A 14,570-nucleotide genomic window follows, 5' to 3' on the forward strand; every position below is an offset into this window, starting at 1 on the left:
TAATTTTCTTTAAAAGCTCCCAGAAAACTGCTTTTTTGCTGGTTTATAACAAAAGTTAGCAAAATGCCTTGACAGTCATGAAGACAAAAAGAGTGACCTATCTGTGCAGAGGAGTGGAATAGAAGACTTAGTGGCGTGTAGGTATGGAAATTTGAGTGTCTCCTAGCTGCAGGAAAAACAGGTTTGCAGTTTTCAAAAGGCAGGTGAAGATAGGGGTGCTCAGGGGAGCAACCCCCACCGGATGAGAGTGTGTAGTTGCACGGGGTTAGCCAGCGAGGCGAGCTCCAGAGCCCAAACCCTCCTTCGGCTCAGCACCCTGCACCGAGACTAACTGAAAGCAAACCGAGATCCCCCACGAAAGAGCCTCAGCTCCTTCCAGAGAATGGGGCGAGTCTCCTCCAGGTCCCACGCAAACCCCGAGCGATCCTCGGGACAATGCGGTGCCATGCTTCCCCCTCCCCCGTACCTTACAGGGCCGCTGTGCCGGCAGCCTCTCGGGGCAGGGAGCGGACCCTCTTCTCCCCCTGCCCCGCTCCTTCGGCACCAGACGCTCGGCGGTGGAAAGGGGCCAACGGGAGGTGCTTCCAGTCCGGCCGGCCCGGCCGCCCCACCTGGCCCGCGGCCGGGAGGTGGGGAGCCCAGCCAGGCACAACCCCCGGCTCCGCTCCGCACCCGGGAAATTCCCCGACAGCTCCCGGCGGGAGATAAAAGCACCGGCGGAGAACGGGGCGGCAGAGACGGCTCCCGCAGCACCTCGGCCGCCAGCACCAGCCATGAGCCCGCACCTCCTCCTCGTCCTCCTCCTGGCCGCCGCTCTCTGCCGGGGTAAGCGGCTGCGAGCTCGCCGGGCGGGCTGAGCCGGGGGCACCCAGCCGTCCGCGGACGGCTCCCGGCAGGGGCTTGCGCGGGGTGCCGGCGCCCCCGGGGCCCGGCGGGGGGTCGGGGGGGGGGGGTGTCGGGCGGCGGGGGGGGCCCCCGGAGCCGAGGCTCAGGCGGCACCTCCCGCCTGCCAGGCGCGCCGCTGGCCGGGGAGCTGCGCTGCCGCTGCGTGCGGACCGTGTCCGAGGTGATCCCGCCGCGGCGCCTGGCCCGCGTGGAGTTCGTCGCCGAGGGCCCGCACTGCGCCGAGCCCGAGGTCATGTAAGTGCCCGGCCCCCGCCCCGGCCCCGGCCCCGGCCCCGGCCCCGGCCCCGGCCTCACCCCCTCCCTCGCCCCGCAGAGCCACGACGAAGCAGGGACAGACGGTGTGCCTGAGCCCCTCCGCACCCTGGGTCAAGCTCATCGTCACCAGGATCCTCAACAGGTGGGTGCCTGCCGGGGGCAGCCTGCCCAGCTCCGCCCGCCCGCCCACCGCCGCCGCGGGGGTGTCCCGGGACGGAGCGGGGCGGCCCCCGCACCGCACTCCCCGGGTAAAGCGAGGGGGAGCCTCTTTCACCTCCCCCGTACCCCGCTTCCAGGCAAGCTGAAGGCTCGCAGGTGATGGCAGGCGATCGCTGATCGCCCCCTTCGTGGCTTTTTGCTTTCAGCTCAGCACAGAAGAACTGACGGGAGAAGAGAAACGCGCTGGAGGGGAGATGACATTGATCCTGACGCTTCGGGGGCTTTCTTCTCCTGAAATGCACTGCGTTTGAGCTCAGCCTATTTATTGAGGCCTTTATTTAACGTATTGATACCTGTTTGTATTTATTTAAATATTGCAAGTACTATGTAAGACGTGTCTTTAATTTGGACATTGTCTGAAAAGCACCATTTTCAGTGCTGTACTAATTTACTGCCTTTAAAACCTTGCTTTTGGGGTGTTGTGCAGGAGAAAAGATACAGGCAATATCCTGAATTCTTTCACGGGAAAATATTTCCTTGGGCTGCAGCATCAGCAAACCACTGATGAGGCTTCAGCATCAGCATGAAATATATTTCCACACTACAGGCCTTTGTAAGGACTTGAGTAACTCACGTAGAAACATTTATTCTACATAGCAGCTTTGAGCGGAGATGGGAACTGCTGCCTCCCAAAACACATCTTCGTTTTGTTTTGCACATCGTAAAACTACGTGGCTGGGAAAAAACTTTCCCAGCTTCTGTTGGAAAGCCGTGCAGCCTGCTGTGCCAGAGCCAGAGGTTAACTTGGCAGCGCAAGTTCACCAGCAGCCTCTAGTTCCCTTCTCCTGCCAGAAGTCCTGGTATACACAGCAGTGCTTACCTTGTGCGTTTGAATTTTGAGGGAGCTGGTGGGTTTTGCTCCTTGCAACCTTAGACATGTGATGTCTTTTTTTGTATGGCATAATGTCATAATTTATATAAAGTTATATGTAAGGGAACGTGCTGTTGTGTTGATGGATGTTTATTTATTCTAGTCCAAATTCCTTTTGGAATTGTGTATATGCAGTTTCCTCTTCTCTTCATGTTTCTGTCCAGCAGAAAATTAAAAAGAAGGGGGATCTAAACCACTTCTAAATACGAGTATTTAAATGTCATCATGGTGACACCATGTGATATCTATTCATCTACTCATTTTCCAAAATGCTGAAGAAACCCTTGTCACTGTATATGTATAATTATTGTCTAGAGGTATCATCATACATCCCGAATAACAGTAATAAGTTCCTGTATATCAAATGGAAGATTTTTTCGGATGTTTTTATTACTATCTATGTTTCCTAATTAAGAAGTTTTCCCTTGTTACTTACAGAGTTGTGCTTTTTAAAAAATAAATACTTAGATACACTTGCCTGGTGTCTGCTTCCATGTGTTAACATAAAAAACAAACCTTACAACATCAAATCTTGTCGGTTTAGTTAATGGCTTGTGTAAGCTGTGCCCATTGATACACTTTCACCATTCCAAAACTACAATTCTCAGCATTCCTGTGCCTTAATGGGAGTTCTGGACTGAGAGCAGTAGGACTGAACCTCTTTTATTTGGTCCCGTTTGCAGGGAAATTAATTTATTTGGGAGGCTGATGTGAAAAGCGCCAGGGCTCCATTTTCCTCGCTTCTATTTCACTGCAGTCACCTAGAAGTTGAAAACTGGGCTAGAGACAGTAGGGTTTGGAGCAGTGAAACAACTCTTTCCCACACATCCCCCTAAATATTTGTGCCAGTTTCTAGTTCCTTTTGAAATGAGGAAAAGTACAGGTTTCATATGGCCAAATGGCTTAGACCTTTTCTTAGCAAGGTTACAAGAAAACCTTTTACCCTTCCATCCTCTCGCTGTGCTTGAAACAAGCTAGTGCTGCCACTTGGAGAGACTGAGAAGAAACCCTGGCCTTTTGGCAGACCCCAAGGGCAGGGAGCAAGTCTGAGCTGGTTCAAGTTGAATGAAGCCAGCAAACTGCGGTCTGGATGGCAAGGAGGTCAGATAACATAACTTCATCGCCGATAACAGATTGATGTTAGTTTAAATACGAAGCTGTGTGATTGTCTTGGGTTTCTCAAGCCCAAGAGGCTCTTCTTTCTGTCTACTGACATGCTTCTGTCCTTTCACCTACTGCAAAGGAGCAATGCTATTTTCACGATGTATTTTTCTGACACGTTCTCCATGAAAATGCAGCAGGAGGCGGTAGACTGTGGGTAAAGCAAGGGCAATACTACCTATTTCGGCCCCGATTAGCCTGCTGCTAATTTGTTCCTCAGGCAAACTCCCTCCTAAATAAATACTAGTCATGCCAACATTTGTGATGGCTTCACAAAGTTTACTCCCAGCCTCTGTGAAAACATGACCAGGCTGGATGTTCTCCTTAATAAAAGGGAAATTGTTGGGAATGTGGAATTTAAAGTGTCTACAGAACTTGCTTTCCAAATTGCCTAGCTGCAGTAACAAATCTACAGATGTGCAATCGGAGTCGTGCGAATGTACTGCAGTATCTGTTGTTTGCAACACCTGACGTTGCCTTTCCCGGTTCATACGGATTGTTGTGACTCAGCTGTGGAAGCCTTTTTTGGGGAAGAATGATCCTTTTGGTCCATACTTGCACAGTGCCTAGGACTGAGGCTCCTGACCCTGTTAGGGACACAGACACCGCTTTAACACAAATCTGGCTGCAAGGCCATTGCTCTAAGCAAATTCTGCTGCTGCAATATGGAAGGAAGGCACCTTCCTCCCTTCCTCATATTTACATCGGTCAAAAAAGGCTGGAGATCAGAAAGTTCATAGCAGAGAAGCGAAGTGGACAGATTTCCAAAGCTGTTTGATGGAACAAAGAGGAGATGTGGCTGCCCCAGCACTCCCTCTATGACCTGTAGAATCCTCTGGCTATTGGGGCACTTCCAGGTGGCCAGAGGAGACTGTGAAGGACAAACTGAGGGACAGCACAAGCTTGACAAGTGATTCTCAACTCACTTTGAGAGTGGCAGCAGGATTTCAGCATTGTTGTCCTCATGTGAATATCTTTCTTTCCACCTCCACCCCACGCCATCTCTTCAGTACACACATATTTAAATAGGTCTGGAATGGCTGGATGTCCTTTTCACTCTACCCCTGCTACACGTCTGTAGCTGCCACAGACAACATGGGGATTTTCTGTCTGCAAAGCTATTGTTCAAATATGATTACTTTATTTGGATGACCTCCTGGGAGTGGAACAGTACTGAAATCCAGTTCCACATCTGTTTGGCAGGATCTAGCCTGGTTTTCTTAGTAAATCAAGTCTATTATGTGACAAAGCTGCCTTGATTGTTCTTTATTCCTCTGTTCCCCTGGCAACTTTTGAGTGTTGGCCATTTTCAAAGTAATAGGATCAAAGATATTCACTTTCTAGATGTTTTCTGAAAGTCTACAGGTAGCTGTAGAAATTGCCATTGTGCTCACACTGATGAAAAGACTGCAGCGTAAGCATATAACACACTTTTGTAACACACTAGACAACCTAAGGCAGAGGGTGAAAGAGAAGTTATGAGTGCCTTAACTGGGGGAAGTTCCTTGGTTGGAGTCTGTATCTAATTAGACATCACAGAATTCAATCGCAAACTCAAGTCCATTGAAAACCAGTTTCATCAGTTCTGCTACTTATTTGCTCAAAGCACCTTAATCATCCATTGCAATAATCCTCACCTCGTGGGAGCAAGGGTCAGGTCTACCGTGTCAGTGTCAAGTAGAGGTTAATGTTGCTGGGCCTTCCTTCAATTTCCCAAAAATATCATCCATGCACAGCAGCAGGATGAGTTGTGCAGATTGCATATTTTCCTTACGTTACGACACAGATTCTTGTTCTCTTTGTGTCATCAGATAGATAGACCTCTTAACACACTAACCTCATCACAGATAAATGCTTTTAAAGTTACTCCTTCTCCTTGGGCTTCCCTGATTCATACTCACTGGCATAAGAAAATTATCTGATCTGCCTCTCTTCCTTATCTCTTCTTCCAGGAGGCACCAGTGCAAGAGGACAGCATACCTATGGCCTTTCATCATGCTAACTGGCAGTGGACCAGTCAGACTCTCTTATGTCTCACCAGTAACTAATGACCAAGTGTGACCAACTGGTTGTGTCAGTTAGAAAAGGATGGGAATCTCCCTGTAGCCGGAAAAGTCTGGCCAGGAGCTTGGGCTGGTCCCATTTGCAAAATTCAGCTAATTGCCCAGGGCATAATCCTTGAAAGAGTTCATTCCTTTGGGATGATCCTGAATTATTTTCCTCTTAACTTAGTTGAGAGTCTATCTGAAAGTGACAGTGTGGATCACATATTCATAATTTCAGCTGCCTCCTAGTCACAGCCTTCATTAAAGATTACTGCATTGACTCCAGTACAAAGGAATAGTTGCAGGATATTCTGAGCACCAGTCCAAACAGCACAAGGTGTTCTTGTTTCACAGGGACAGAGACAGAATAAATGATGCTCATCTGACTTTTTATTGCTTTTTTTTTCTAAAACGTGGTCCTGATAATAGGGCTTGGAGTGTACCCTGACTGAGCCAGATGTGTAGGGTTAGTCTAGCACAGCTTAAAGGGAAGTGACTGAGCAACGCTCCTGGGCACATGAGACATCTTTTCGAGTCGTTGTAAATCTCGAGTTTCCCCTCGCTCTCTTGGTATGATGGGTATTTGCACAAGACTGTCCCCACACTCTAGCCTGGGCTAAAGGTCAGGCCAGCTGTTGAGGAGTTTGATATGTCAGAGAATGAAGACATTCTAGCCCATCAATAAATGTTCTTGTGAACGTCAAACAAAATGGTTAATTACATCACAGGAAAATGACTGAGCAAATGAGCTTCTTCATAAGCACTGCAGATGTTGCACATTTATCAACAAGCCACATTTGCTGACTGAGGAGTATTTCCTTTTCTGGCATAGTGAAGCAATCTCAGAGCTTCTTCACCTCTTTCTGCAGTGAGTTTCTGCTTCCCTGACACATCATTATTTCATGGTTATGAGCTGCTCAGTGCTCAGATCTCCCTTTAAAAGCAATATACCTGAACAGCTTATCTGCTGAATTAATGCTGAATTATGTTATAATTCACATTAAGACTAGGCAGTGGCAAGTGAATGTATGTGAATGAATTTTTCCTAGTTGAAGAATAATAAAAGAGATTGCTTTGAAAAGCTGTATTGGCACAGGGAGGCGGTGACAGGCCCAGGAAAACATGGGCACATTGTCTAGTTGACTTTATAAGCCCTGAACAGATTAAGTTCCAAATCCCACAAACACCTGTCCTCCAGATTTTGACCGTGACTGTTCTACTAAAAAGATGAAAACTTTTCCAGTTCACAAGAAGCTTAGCTTTACTTGAAGGTAGCTTATTTTTTTTAAGGCCCTCTTGATCAGTTCACAAGAAGCTTAGCTTTACTTGAAGGTAGCTTATTTTTTTTAAGGCCCTCTTGATTATTTGTTATGAAATCTCCCACTGGAGACAAAAAAGACTAGGAAGCGGCTTTCCAGATGTTTGAGAAGACAGAGGAAAGTAATGTAATTTAAGATCCTGTTGCTGGAGTTGATAGTTTGAAACCCACGGGACAAAAGGCTCATTGAAGAGTTTCTCACTGTATGGGGAGTTTGTCAATGCTGTTTTACCACTTGCATGTTTAACCGCCAAACTACTGTAATCATTGATATTGCTATATATTTCATTTAGCTAAGCCTATTCCTGGACATAAATTCCTGCTGAGAGTTTTGGATAAGACTTAAGTAGTTACTCTACTGAAATATGCTCAGTTAATGCAGATTTCTATGTGACGCAAGGCATTCGTCACTCTCTAACAGAGAAATCCTTTTCCTCCATGGGACAGGCCCTTAACGTACCATCCGTAGCAATTTTCTAAGACCTCAGCCACTGCTGCCCTCCATGAATTGCTCAAAAAAGGGGTAAATGCAGGTCAGCACCAATTGTTCTTCTATACCTGGTCTACTTAAAGTGACAACTGAAGTCAGCGATGAAAAGCCAGCTTCATCTAAGTTGCCATTGACGTCAGTGCGATGAGGACTTCACGCAACAAGTGAAGTCTTCACCCTGAAATCCAAGACGACTGCGTTCAGAACGAGGCTGCTATGGAGGTGGTACTTTCTGAAGCAGAAAGCCTGTTTGCACAGAACAATGCCACAAAAAGAAAAACAAACTGATAGCATAGGCAAGATTTTCCCAAATAAACAAAAGACAGCACATAATGCCATATCTTATAAACAGCCACAAGGCAGGAAACCTTAGTTTATATAGGGGGTGGGGCGCGTGGCAGGAACCTGAAATTTGGGGAGAAAAAAGTCAGAAAACACTTCACAGAGACTATATTCCTCACATTTTAAAGCTAGTCCACGTCTTTATGATGCCTTTGCATCTGGCACACCTAGCATACCACTTAAGGTTCTACTCTGAACATTTCTGTGTTGGAGAAACAGGATTCTCAGCATGAAAATGTTATTTTTCCCTTGGCACCTTCTAAGGAAATTTCATAATAACAGGCAGGGTTGTAGCTGAGTTTTGGTGTTGTGGAGCAAGGACTAGTACCCAGGCTAGCGTTTGATAGTTGGTGCTTACCTATTGAGCGAGAACATGTAGTTCTTTCAGAAAACTCTTGAGCAACGCAGAAGGAATTACAGATGGTTAGGAATTAGGTATTTGCTCCCTACCCTTTGGCAGACTGAACACAATGAGAGGCAGGTGCTTTCGAGAGAAATACAAACCCCCACTGCTCTGAGATCTTCCCCTCCTGGTTACTTTAGTGCTTCCATAACTTCCTGCAGGTTGGCAAAAGCGAGAAATAGTCAAGTGCCCCACGGCTTACAGATCTGATGGACCTAGAGCCACAGACACTGCATTGGCAAGGCCCAAATCAGTGAATTCACACCCAGCTCCAAGGGGAGAAAAGTCAGCTCATTAACAGCAAGGCAGTCAAATTGGTCAGCGTGAAGGGAAATACCTGATGGAACAGGTAACTGCGAACACGAAGTTATCTCTGTTCTTAGTTTCCCTCTTCCTGGGAATATTGTGCAATTAAGCAGAGAGCTGATTTACAAGCTTGCACACACTGCACTAATAAATCAGTCTGTGTTGTCATCTCCCCCTGCCCGAGTTAAAAGAAACGAGGTGTTCATTGCCTAATACCAAATTGGCTCTTTCGCTGCCCAGACCAAGGAAAAAAAATTAACACAGTTATTACATCTTTGAAAAGATCTTAGTGGAAAAATTTTAATCACTCTTCACTACTCCAGGAAGCACAACAGCAGTCCAAAGAAAAGCTGGAGGACTGAAATAAAACAATGCATGATCTCCAAAGACTGGGAAGAAAGGGTGGGATGGCTGTGGCACCCCTGGACTGCACCTGCTGCTCAGAGATATCCCTGGATCCTCTGGCAGGCTTTAAGCCTTGACATCTTTCCAGATGGCTGGAGAGGGCCCCTACCACTCAGTGCTTTGCATAACATTCAGGGCTCTTTGCTTTTCAGCTAACAACTAAATCCACATGGAAATTAATGTGTGCTTGGCAGAGAAACCCAGATGCTAAAATTAAATGTGAACTTATCCTTAGTTGCAGAAGACAAAGGATTTTATGTCTCAGTTTCCACTAGCATCTTTCAGGCTTATGAACTTCAACTGGTGACAGCCAGCATGGCTTCACTAAGGGCAAATCGTGCCTGACAGATTTGGTGGCCTTCTTACGACAGGGTTACAGCATTGGTGGATAAGGGAAGAGGAACAGACATCATCCACCTGGACTTGTGCAAAGCATTTTACACTGCCCTGGATGACATCCTTGTCTCTAAATTGGAGAGGCATGGATTTGACAGATGGACCACTCGGCAGATAAGGAATTGGCTGGATGGTCACACTCAAAGAGTTAGGGTCAATGGCTTGATGTCTGAGTAGAGACCAGTGGCGAGTGGTGTTCCTCAGAGGTCGGTATTGGGACCGTCACTGTTTAACAACTTTGTCAGCGACATGGACAGTGGGATTGAGTGCACCCTCAGCAAGTTTGCTGACGACACCCAGATGTGTAGTGCCATTGATGTGCCAGAGGGAAGGGATGCCATCCAGAGGGATCCTGACAGCCTTGAGAGGTGGGCCTGTGTGAACCTCATGAAGTTCAACAAGGCCAAGTGCAAGGTCCTGCACATGGGTCGGGGCAATCCCAAGCACAAATACAGGCTGGGCGGAGAATGGATTGAGAGCAGAGAAGGACTTGGGGGTATTAGTGGATGAAAAACTGAGTATGACCCAGCAATGTGTGCTTGCAGCCTAGAAAGCCAATCACATTCTGGGTTGCATCAAAAGGAGTGTGGCTAGCAGGTTGAGGGAGGTGATTCTCCCCCTCTACTCTGCTCTCACGAGACCCCACCTGCAGTACTATGTTCAGCTCTGGGGCTCCCAATATAAGAAAGACATGGACCTGCTTGAGCGGGTCCAGAGGAGGGCCATGAAGATGATCAGGGGGCTGGAGCACCTTTCCTATGATGACAGGCTGAGAGAGTTGGGGTTGTTCAGCCTGGAGAAGAGAAGGCTCCGGGGAGACCTTACAGCAGCCTGCCAGTACCCAAAGGGGGCCTGCGAGAAAGCCAGAGAGGGACTTTTTCCAAGGGCATGTAGTGATAGGACAAGGGGTAATGGCTTTAAACTGAAAGAGGGTAGATTTAGATTGGATATAAGGAAGAAGTTCTTCACTGTGAGGGTGGTGAGACTCTGGAACAGGTTGCCCAGACAGATTGTGGCTGCCCTCTCCCTGGAAGTGTTCAAGGCCAGGTCGGACGGGGCTTTGAGCCATCTGGTCTAGTGGAAGATGTCCCTGCCTATGGCAGGGGGGTTGGAACTAGATCATCTTTATGGTCCCTTCCAACCCAAACCATTCTATGATCCTTTGAAAACTTGGGCTGGGCTAAATTTCACCTCCAAATTCTGGTGTCTAAGCGACAGTCTGTTCCTGTGTGAGTTCTGACCCCTGGCTCCCTGGCACTGCTGGGCTCTCCGGTAAGTGGAGCAGGCTGAACAGACACCCCCGGCCAGAAGCAGTGCGGCAGGGAGACTGGCTGGGGCTCGGAACCCGACCCCGCAGCCCGTTCACACACCCCGGCGTATGGCAGGCAGGGAAGAGGGCCAGCAGCGGCCGCCCGAGGATGTGCAGGGAGGAGGGAAAGATGGGTGACGGCGTGTGAATCACGTTTCTCCTGCCCGACAGCTCCCGGCGGGAGATAAAAGCACCGGCGGAGAACGGGGCCGCAGAGACGGCTCCCGCAGCACCTCGGCCGCCAGCACCAGCCATGAGCCCGCACCTCCTCCTCGTCCTCCTCCTAGCCGCCGCTCTCTGCCGGGGTAAGCGGCTGCGAGCTCGCCGGGCGGGCTGAGCCGGGGGCACCCAGCCGTCCGCGGACGGCTCCCGGCAGGGGCTTGCGCGGGGTGCCGGCGCCCCCGGGGCCCGGCGGGGGTCGGGGGGGGGGTGTCGGGCGGCGGGGGGGGCCCCCGGAGCCGAGGCTCAGGCGGCACCTCCCGCCTGCCAGGCGCGCCGCTGGCCGGGGAGCTGCGCTGCCGCTGCGTGCGGACCGTGTCCGAGGTGATCCCGCCGCGGCGCCTGGCCCGCGTGGAGTTCGTCGCCGAGGGCCCGCACTGCGCCGAGCCCGAGGTCATGTAAGTGCCCGGCCCCCGCCCCGGCCCCGGCCCCGGCCCCGGCCCCGGCCCCGGCCTCACCCCCTCCCTCGCCCCGCAGAGCCACGACGAAGCAGGGACAGACGGTGTGCCTGAGCCCCTCCGCACCCTGGGTCAAGCTCATCGTCACCAGGATCCTCAACAGGTGGGTGCCTGCCGGGGGCCCGGGCGGCTCTCCCTTTCCGTGGGGGGACGGGGACGTGCACTGTGCAACAGCCGAGGCTAACGTGAGCCCTTTTGGAGGCCAGGCTTAGCTTTTGGCTGGGTGTCGGGGGAGTAACAAGCCACATTCTGCCGTTCATTTCTATGGGGAAATGTGTTCAGTTGTGCCACAAAGTTGCCCAAGAAGTGGCTGCTTTGCTGGGCAGAGCAAACCCTGCGGGTCAGGTAGAGTATCCACAGCAAATGGCTGATGAAACGCAAATCTAGCCGCAGTACCGGGCCAGTGTGGTCCACTGTCACCATCAGGCACCTTTTCCAGAACACACATCTCCTATCTGGGGCGTGCAAAAAGACTTAAGGAAAGATTTCCTGACTGGCGGTATAATCTGAATTCTGCCTGTTGCAGTTCACATAACCAGCTCTGAGGGAAGAAACATCTCCAAATGAAGCCACCTGTATCTGCAGAAGATGCTGGGAAATGGATGTTGGAAGAAGATAATAGCCCGACTCTCTAGTTTTGATGAGTTCGTAGACCAGCTGTTCTACGTTCAATCTCTCTGAGACTCTCCCCTCCCCTTATATTTATTATTGCCTATGCCTACGTATGTATTCATTGACTGAGCTAAAGTGACTGAATCCATTTGATAAGACAGCTTAGGCTTTGCTAGGCACCTCTCAGCAACCTTGCTGCAGTTCTCACAGTTTGAGTAGCCCCACCTTTGTGCAAGCTCCTTCTCTCCAAATATAATTTGCCAACAAGTTCTTATAAATAGCATTAATATCCGAAAAGAAGACGGGTCCATTGTAGAGACCGTTGTGCAAATGTCTGCAGATAGTCCGATACAGAGAGGTTTCAATGGGTAGAGCTGATGATAGTGGGTAATCCTTCCATGAGGAATAACAAGATGGCTCATTCTGAGCGCTGTCTGGCACTTGGCATTTTAGTGCCCATTCAGAATTACATGGCAATAAAAACTGGTTGAAGCAAGCGCAGTGCTGTGCTGCCATGCTCAATCTGCTGCCTCAGGTGCCTAAATGAGCCTTGGGCTCGATGTTTTGCTCAATCTGTTTTCCCCACTATAACTTACTAGCATTTACTGTAGAATGCCTAGGATCTGCACAGTGAAATTACAGAAAACTTGCTCCTGAAATCTCACTCTATTCAATATTTATGACAGTTCAGAATTTCCATGAAATTGTGGGGTTTCATGCCGAGATTGTTTTGGTTTCTAGCAAGATAATGTTGGGGTTGGTTTGTTTGTTTTTAAATTAGTTTACATTTAATTATTTGGTATTTATGCACAAGATGTAAAGGAACAGTAAATGTTCTGAAGAGGCTTAGATATTTCATGTCTACTTGTATGACATACTGTCATAATTTGTATAGAATAAGTAATTTTCCTTATTCTGCTTTGGAAAAAACGTATTTATGTAAAAAGGTGGATTTATCATTAAATGGTAATGTAGTGAAATATAATGCAATAAAAATACCTTGTTGTTGAAAAATATACTGGGTTTTTTGGTGAATTCCATGTTAAGATGGACCGGTGTGCCTGTGTTAGTTTGGCTAGCTGGGAAGCAGGGAAGCAGCAACCTCTGTGCGTGCCCAGGGGTTCCCGGGCACATGCGCGGTCCAGCTCTCTCTGAAGTGTCGGGGACGCTCTGTACGGAGCAAAGGTGCTTTTGGATTCAGAGGCACATTATTGAAACCCTTCACTCAGAGCTGCTGCTGTGAAGAGAGATTAACTCCAGGATGGATCTGTTGAATCCAAGTAAGCCCCTGCAATCTGCAGGAACTTGTATTCTGGTTTAACTTAAAGTGGGGCTGTGTTTAAAGTTAAACATGTTTGGCTGGGTGGGAAGGAGCAACAGTGTCTGCTGCGGTAAGAAACCATGACAGTTTACAACAGTGAGTTTTTTTCCAGAAAAAAATTGTTCAGGTCCCAGCTGTAACAAGGAGCCCTGACACCTTTTAAAGCAAAGAATCTCCACCTCTGGATTCTTTTTTAGTGCACATTTCTAGTGCAAACAGTATCTTCAATCACTAACTACATAGTACTTCTGTAGTGACAGAGAAATCAATTGCTGTTTGCTCATGAAATTCAATAGAACCTTAACTGAAGGTATAGCCATATCCTGGTCTTGTTGACACGACTAAGAGTCATAGTGTTCTCCTGTGACACCTGAAGAAAGCTGGCTCATCCTCGTAACACAGTCTTGCTTTTCTTTGAGAGAAATCATTGGGAAACAAATTCATATGAACAAGGACTGTCCTTGTTCCTTAAATCTTCCTCTTTACCTAGCAAGTAACTGGATGTTATTTTTTTTAGTTGTGGACATCTTACTGAATTTTGAAAACTTCTTGATGTATAAAATAGCTTTTCTCTCAGTAATGCCAGAATTTTAAGGTCCAATATTTAGGCTGTTGTGGTTAGGAGAAAGCATTACATTGCTCAGAAAAAGGAGAAATTACCGTATTTTTTTTTTAGTGATACCATCTTCCTACTGTTGCTCTTGAAGGGAAAAAGTCTTACTATATTAAAAACCTTTCCAGGGAAAGTAATTTATTTTGCCCGACTTATCCATCAGATTAGCACAGAAATTTAGAGTAGTTAAGGGCTAAAAAGATGTCTTGCATCTGAGAAAAACAACGAATCCAATTATGCAACTTTGCAAACTTTAGAGAAGAAATTAGGGGAGAGTGTAAGCTGGACAAAGCTACAGGCCAAAAAGCAATGGATAATGGGAGGGGTTACTCATATGTATATAATTAAATAAATAAAATGTCTATCAAAGGGTGGATTTTACAATATGACAACTATATATATATGTACACGCACACATCTACTTAGATCAACTGCATATTATGAAATCACAAAATGACTCAAATGATAGATATTCTATAACCAACTGGCTATTCCACTGGGTCATAACGTGAACTACCTAGAAGCTGAAGGTACTCAAATGACTAGTGTTACTGGTTCAGTCACGTAGTGAAATCTGGCTGTAAGGAAAAACAGCAGCTTCCAAATGACTGTGATACTATTTGTCAAACAAAAATACTGGGAGTTTTACCCCACAGTCCACATTGCTAAGTGAGGTGGAGTGATTATTTACTGTCTTCCCCGAGAACATGTTCCTTCTCAAAATTTATGCTAATATACTGTTTCCTCTTTGCATTTTTCAACCTTTTGCCCTCTTTTAGACTATATTTCCCTTTTATTAGTGAGAAAAAGAGAAACTTTGCTTTTTTTCCTCTCCGGGGGAGTTCTATTTCATACAGGTGTAGGTGCCTGTGCCATTTGGCACCTAAGCCAGAGGTCCCCCTTGTAGGGATGCTGAGAGAC

The 14,570-nt window shown here is 47.8% G+C and overlaps 1 protein-coding gene across 7 annotated transcripts; it reads left to right on the top strand.

Moving 5' to 3' along the window:
- Positions 1–228: 228 nt before the first annotated feature.
- On the top strand, positions 229–12,577 carry LOC115340231 (collagen alpha-1(I) chain-like). 7 transcript variants are annotated; one of them, XM_030011487.2, is made up of 7 exons: positions 229–825; positions 1,014–1,140; positions 1,220–1,303; positions 10,598–10,731; positions 10,917–11,043; positions 11,123–11,206; positions 11,630–12,577. In XM_030011487.2, the coding sequence occupies exons 1-7, from the start codon at positions 383–385 to the stop codon at positions 11,636–11,638; spliced, it is 1,008 nt and encodes a 335-aa protein (XP_029867347.1). In that variant the 5' UTR covers positions 229–382; the 3' UTR covers positions 11,639–12,577. The 7 variants fall into 7 exon arrangements, with proteins under 7 accessions (XP_029867347.1, XP_029867367.1, XP_029867356.1 ...); XM_030011507.2 differs by lacking the exon at positions 1,014–1,140; XM_030011524.2 differs by having other exon boundaries at positions 670–825; positions 11,123–12,577.
- The last annotated feature ends 1,993 nt before the right edge of the window (positions 12,578–14,570 follow it).

Source organism: Aquila chrysaetos, chromosome 1 (assembly GCF_900496995.4).
Source record: "Aquila chrysaetos chrysaetos chromosome 1, bAquChr1.4, whole genome shotgun sequence".
In the NCBI taxonomy this organism is placed as follows: domain Eukaryota; kingdom Metazoa; phylum Chordata; class Aves; order Accipitriformes; family Accipitridae; genus Aquila; species Aquila chrysaetos.

Coding starts and splice junctions, on each gene's coding strand:
- LOC115340231 (XM_041126604.1), top strand. CDS start 383: ATGGGGCGAGTCTCCTCCAGGTCCCACGCAAACCCCGAGCGATCCTCG. Junction 1,141..1,219: donor TGCGCCGAGCCCGAGGTCAT/GTAAGTGCCCGG, acceptor CTCGCCCCGCAG/AGCCACGACGAAGCAGGGAC. Junction 1,304..10,597: donor GTCACCAGGATCCTCAACAG/GTGGGTGCCTGC, acceptor CCTGCCCGACAG/CTCCCGGCGGGAGATAAAAG.